The sequence below is a fragment of the Cupressus sempervirens genome, chromosome 8, assembly GCF_028749045.1.
Source record: "Cupressus sempervirens isolate cs-2001-9-10 chromosome 8, ASM2874904v1, whole genome shotgun sequence".
Lineage (NCBI taxonomy): Eukaryota > Viridiplantae > Streptophyta > Pinopsida > Cupressales > Cupressaceae > Cupressus > Cupressus sempervirens.
In genome coordinates this window covers 166,474,098-166,480,863 of record NC_143125.1, presented here as the reverse complement: position 1 = coordinate 166,480,863, position 6,766 = coordinate 166,474,098, and the positions used below count along the sequence as shown (strand labels likewise).

At 40.7% G+C, this 6,766-nt stretch overlaps 1 protein-coding gene across 2 annotated transcripts; it reads right to left on the bottom strand.

Moving 5' to 3' along the window:
- Positions 1 to 2,371: 2,371 nt before the first annotated feature.
- LOC149542076 (DELLA protein GAI-like) lies at positions 2,372 to 6,454 on the bottom strand. 2 transcript variants are annotated; one of them, XM_089797120.1, is made up of 2 exons: positions 3,528 to 6,454; positions 2,372 to 2,859 (listed from the first exon to the last, which is right to left on the bottom strand). In XM_089797120.1, the coding sequence occupies exon 1, from the start codon at positions 5,614 to 5,616 to the stop codon at positions 3,529 to 3,531; it is 2,088 nt and encodes a 695-aa protein (XP_089653246.1). In that variant the 5' UTR covers positions 5,617 to 6,454; the 3' UTR covers positions 2,372 to 2,859; position 3,528. The 2 variants fall into 2 exon arrangements, with proteins under 2 accessions (XP_089653246.1, XP_089653247.1); XM_089797121.1 differs by having other exon boundaries at positions 2,372 to 2,845; positions 3,528 to 6,094.
- Positions 6,455 to 6,766: the final 312 nt, after the last annotated feature.

Here is a 6,766-nt window from a genome sequence, read left to right as displayed (position 1 = left end):
AAGAACAATTCCATCAAATGTTACATTATATCTAAGATGCAAATCCAATAAAGGATGATTGGAAGCTACAAATGACACATATAGACATACACATAAAAAAATACAACATTCAATGGTGCTACACACTTATTTGCAACTAATGATTCCATAAAATTACACAATAAGATGTTGAAATCACTAAATTCTCCAATTGCACCAAGTACAACAACATATTCTCTAAGCGGAAACAACAATATTGCGCATGATGAACATATCGCGCATGATGAACAACTTAAAAATATGTGCTCCTTTACAAGGGACAATGCATCATGCTTACAACAAATATATGGATAGAGATAGGATTGGTTAATGGAACTCTTGGTGAGGTTAACATTATTTATGGGCTAGAATGAAAACCACTAGGTCTTCCCAGGTATGTTACTATGCATTTTGATAATCATTGTGAACCATCATGGGACGAACATGATCCAAAGACCATACCAATTGTTCCTATCACATTATGAAGTCATAGACAACTCCCACTCACTATGTCATGGGCTATTACCATATATAAATCAAAAGGGCTAACATTGCAAAAAGTAAAAACCCTAACTAATCTTTCGTATTCAATCTTTTTTACCTTTGAAAGGCATGCTAAAATGCAAAATCACCCATACACAATTAAATGGAAGAAAGAGCAATCTTGCCTTGATCAACTAGCAATGGGAAAAAGATGCAACTATTTTGCATCCATGTAGCAAAACTAAATAAATGTATCATTGTGAATATAACCATTTAAGGGTTAATAAAAAATTAAAATTATTTTATGATAAATACTATAACATTATCTTATATATTAGACTATCAATATAATCCTTGCACTCTTCAAAGGTACAAGTGCTAGTTTTAATTGTTTACATCGTATCCATGTTCCTCATCTTCAAAATCTTTTAATACATAGTGATTCTATTGGTTTAACCATGTAAGTCAACTATCTACTAAGAATTACAAATTTAAATGGTTAATGCACCTAAGATCCATAACTTTGATTATTATTATTATTTTATTTTATTTTGACAAAAAGCACTTAAAAATCTTCAATGAAGGATAGCATTAGAATCCTTGCCTCTTTCAATGGTTTTCAAATTAATTTGTGTTTCAAAAAGCATGCTTGAGTTCACATCCTAAGATTGTTTTTTACTCATGTATATAGAAGTTACCTATAATAATAGTATATTAATGTTCGTGATAAAATTCTTAAGGCCCATGAAATTTTATACTTGAACATTATTAAAAAAAATCAACAAACTAGATATCAAGATCAAAATTTACCTATTATATAAAACATCCAACTTTCACAAGTCTTCTTTTCCCATTTTGTTTAAGCAAAATGTCACTCTAATCCTAGGGTAAATAGATCAACAAGCTGAGGTCTAAAGCAATAATCCGTTAAAAATTTATACTACACTCCTAGTTAAAATCATAAGTCCGGTGACAAGGAAATAGTCAAAAGAAATTATGGTGGTAGAGATGGATATGGGCTTTTTCCATCCAAAAGTGTTAGTCAAAATTGACTTATTTTTTCAAGCTTAATTTTTCCTTTACTGTATGATGCGTATGATGCTTAAGAGTGGCCGAGCTCATAGAGAAAAAGTGCCAAATAAAGCTTTTAAAATATCATTTTGCAGAATATATATAGCTTCTAAATATGCTATTAACACTTTCTTCAAAAGGCAGCGGACAAAGAATATGGAATATTGCATATCAACATATAAGAAAATATCTCTACAGATTAGCAATGCGATTATCCAGAAGTTTGGATCATGAAAACCCATCTTATGACTGTATTTAATAAACACTCTTCTCATTGAATTTTACAGAATAGCAGGCCCAAGTTCAGAAAAAATGCTTACAGTTCCTAATATGAAGCTTCAAGCTGTCTTTTACCGGGCCAGAAGGCTCCTAAAATTTAGAAGCATATTTAGAGCCGCCTGTAAAATTTATGTAAAAGCGAAAACAATTTCTTATAATTACTGTTTATTTTCTAAATCTAAAACTACAGTTCTTTACATTTAATTGTATGGTTTGTTAAACTGTGAACATACCAGCTCTTCAAGTTCTTATACCAGACAAAGAATTGTTTACACTACTAGCTCTTTAGGTTCTTATATCATATCAGACGGCTTCAAATTTAGAGCATGCCCAAACTTAATATGGGTGCACTTAAATTTTGACATTGTTTCTGAATTAGATTGTGTTTTTCAAAAGTCTTGAAACATATTCTGTGATCCGTCATCAGACGTCTTCTGGCATACATTCAGATCCTGATGATGATTGATAAAAACTCAAACACGGTCTGATTCAGAAGTAATATTAAAATTTAAATCACGAATTGCAGAAATCTTATATCATTAAGTTGTTTTTAAATCATATTGTGTATCTGTTCTTGTACATCGATATTTCAGCCCACATATAGAAAGCTCAAGGAATGGAAATAATATATACGTTAAGACCTTTTAAGATCCAGTTTCACTACTTTTAAGCTCTTATACTGGAAAAGAGAGGCTAAAACTCCAGTCCCACTATGTATATATATGTAGAATGCTTTCTCTGAGAGGAAACTTCGCCTATTCCCAAATGTGCAAATTAATCTGGATCAGACAGCTAAAAATAAGAAATATGGATTAAGCTAAAAACAGAATGCATCTCTTAAAATAGAGTGCATCCTGATTCAGCACGTTTCATGATCAATTATAGTCAAAACATAGATCTTGTTGGAAGCCGCAGACTAGGGCTTCCATACTATTTCTGGTTCAACGAGAAGCGTAGAGAGACTGATCTTCTGTAACGTACAAATGTTTGTCACCTGAAAACACAATACTGATGTCGTGCAGTTTTAAAATTGGATCTAAATGGCAGTAGAATCTTAAAATACAGCAGCCAACTATAAACTAACACATAAACCCCACCATAAACTTTCAATCAATTGAAATATATGACTAAAATGGAATGAAAATTGCCGTGTCCTAGGTAATTTATGAATAGAATCATTAGCTTTACTTAATAATGTGAATGCAGTTGCAGACTAGAGATTCTACATCCGTGGTTAGTGAAGAATTAGAAGAGATTTTAATGCCAGCTGCCTTTAATGGCAGACATGGAAATCAGCGACCATAAAGATAAAAAGAGGAGCAATAAGTTCGAAAGAGTAGTATTCATTCTCTTACAGGCATCGGAATGTTCTAATTAATGTAATCTGCTTACTCTAGAAGAGGAAGGAGTATATTACATGGCTCGATTCCATTCTCTATATTAATTAATCTACAGACTGCATATATAAAAAGGAAGGAAGAGATTCGAAAAGAAGAAAGGGAACCATAAGAAGAAAAAAACTCTTGCTCGACTGGTCTATGGGCTCGCTCAATTGCTGAGATGAAAAACCTCAGAAGTTCGAACCCTCGACCTGCTAGAAGTAGCAGAGGTAGAGAGCTACGAAGAAAATTGAAGTGAAAGTTTTCATGGAAGGAGGGATGATTTGATTTACCGACCTTAGCATGGACATTGCCAAGCTGAAGCAGCGATGAGAGGCCGACTGTGCCAGCCTAGGGTTAAACATCCATTGTTCTCCTCCACTCTATAACCTTCCCCACCTTGAAAAAGAGTAAGCAACATGCTGGCCTGCTTGAAAGCATTAGATCCCAAATGCTTGGCTCTAAATCCGGCGTTGTACAATCGACGCCTCCATTGATGAAGAGGCTCATGTCTCTCAACTCTTTCAGGTCCTTCACACGCCACAATGTTGCAAATCTCACGACCCAAATAGATTTCAGACATCACCTGCTGTTCGCTATCCGGCGGCAGATTGCAAGCTTCAAGAGAATCAAAAATGGTGGAATAGTAGTGTAGAGACTCCGTGAATCGGTCAAGAAAAATGGGTCTGTTGTGATCGGTTTCTTGCTCTACTACTGTTACGATTTTGGGGTTGAGGCTTCTTACCATGGCGAGAACCTGATCGATTGAAGATGGCTGCTGTGTTGGATCATCGTCAATGAGGCGGTGGAGTTGGAGGATTGAGTTCACCGCCACGGCTTCAACCCCGGGCTTGATATCCAGCATCCATGGCTTCAGGTTGCTGAGATTCGAAGCCACATAACCGCGGAAAGAGAATTCGACATTAATGGATTCGGCCAAATGGGCAAGTTTCATGCCGACCTCTTGAAGAACATCTGATCCATCGGCTTGTCTCGGGCCGATTCCGGTCAGTCTAAACGCCGGAGGGCCGCCCGGGCGAAGGGCTAAGGCTTGGATGAGCGCCGGCCATTGCATTCCCTGCTTGAGATTGAAGTCTATGACATGAACACGCTTGTGATCTGCAAAAGCCTCGAGGATCGCCTGATTTGCAGTGAAATGGGCGAATTTCAGATAGGGGCATGTTTCGTAGAAATGGGTATGAAGAAGCTCGGATAAGGAGTCGTTGTGATTCAGCAGTGCGTCCTGAGGAAGGAAGCCGTAGATTCGCCTGGCCAACGCCTCGGCGAAATATGTGGCGACCTTTCCCATGGCGCCGCCCTGATTGCACGCCATTATGCGGATTTCCTTCACCATTTTGCCCGCCACAATTGGACGGTTTTCCTGAACAGCTTCCGCGCATGCCATGAGCATATGCACCAGTCGGACGCCCGATTCCTGGGGATCAGCGCCCATTACCATCGGTCGATCGGCGGGAGCAAGATTTTGGGCTTCCGGTTCGCTCCTGAGCCGCTTCTTCTGCCGCCGGGCGATCGCCATGTCCAGATCTTCTTGTGCTTGTAATGGCTGCTGTTGTTGCTGCTGAATCTGCTGATGTTGTTTTTGCTGAATCTGCTGTTGCTGTTGTTGCTGTTGCTGTTGCTGCTGTTGTTGTTGGTCTCGGGATTGGACTTCCATGGATGAGTTGCTCGAGCTCGGGATCAGAAAATTTGAAGGAGGCGACGTTTCTTTAACGTCCTGAAGGTGTTGTTCTTGTTCGAGAAGGCCGCTCGAGCCGCCATTGATGACCAGAGCCTCTGAAGGATCGGAGCTCTGGGATAAAAGACCCACCATCTGATCCATATAATCCTGGAGAAATTCCGATCCGTCCAGCCCGTCATAGAGCCCAGGCGAGGCCCCGGTTTCGAAGTTGTGTACAGATCTGTCAGGTCGCGAGGTCGAGGTCGAGGACTCGGGGATTGTTGTTGAATTGCTCGCATCTCGAGCCGCGGAGGATTGATCGGCTGTATTGGGGACATTGAGTTCGCTCAACATGCTCTCGATCCACCCCGCAAGGTCCGATGGATTGTAGTGCACTGCTTCCGATGACAAGTGAGAGATTCCGTCCTCCTGTGCACTGCACATCACCATCTCCAGTTGCTCCAGCCTCTGAGCAACCTGCATAAGGTCAGAGGTCTTTACGCTGTACCCCATGGAGGCCAGCTCTTTGTCCACCCCCATTCCGCCATTAACGTCCTTGCTGCTGTATGATGCTACCGTCTCCTTCCCCTTCGTCCCCGATGCTCCTCCGGCGGCCATGGCCGCCGGATTGACCCCATGGCGGCCATTGCTACTTTGCTGTTGCTGCTGCTGATGCTCTTGGTGGAACTTATAGTGCTGTCGCTTCATAATTCTCAACTGGGTTTCTTCACTCTTCACTCCTCTGATTGATCTCACACGGCTACAATCCCAAATGTTAGAACTGTTAACAGGATGAATCGATTCTTCAATTCCTCACATAGCGGGGCTATTCCAATTTCTATCTCGATTGGTCTCAGAGTTGGAATCCCAAATGTGAAATTTGTTCACAGGATGAATCGATTCCTCGATTTCTCATACAACCCACTTGAAGAGCTATCCCGACTTCTATCTTATATTGCTCCCTCAGTCTGAATGCCAAAGCCGAAAAGTGTTTCACAAGATGAGCGCGGATTCCTCAATTTCTCATACAACCCACTTGATGGCTATCCCGATTTCTTCACAAGATGGGCACGGATTCCCCAATTTCCCATACAACCCACTTGAATGGCTATCCCGATTTCTCCACAAAAATTCCTACCAGTAGAGCCCTAAAGGTCTGCAGCTAAATTCCATACCTCATTCTGATAATCCCGCTCCCTCTGCTCCACCCAAAACAATCCCTGCCCTTGTATTGCCACAAAAACAAACCTGCCGACCCGCTCGCTCGCCGTTTTTCTGCAAGAATCCATCCACTTTTCCAAGCAATTGAAACGGCTTTACAACAACTTTTTCCCCCAAATTCTCATCAAAGGCCAATAAGAAAACCCCTCATCTGTAGCTCGTGTCCGGCCATGAAAAACCCAATCACAAGCTCCCCCAAAAAGAGACGTAACCAAACCGGAACCGCAACCCCCGAGCATCCGATCGACTTTTTATAAATATAGTACCTCGAAATAGACGAATTTACAAGAGATTTTATTACCGTTTACACACACACTCACAGTCCCGGAGCCCTTAGTTGAAACCAGGCGTAGCAATATAATAGGAAAACGTCGCCATGGTAGGCCCGTGAGAAGCAGGACAAGACGACCACATTCAGAGGAGGCGTTGAAAAGCTCAATAATCAAACCGACTTCCGACCTCCCATCTCACTCACTGCGCATCCCTATCATATCCCTTCACGTCAATTGACACACCTGGTAAAACAACCGTAATTAAAATCTCAGACCTCAATTATCCTCCACATATTAGAATAGAATGAATGAATGATCTCTCTACGTTGATTAGTAGGAGATATTAGGATGAATGATCTCTCTCT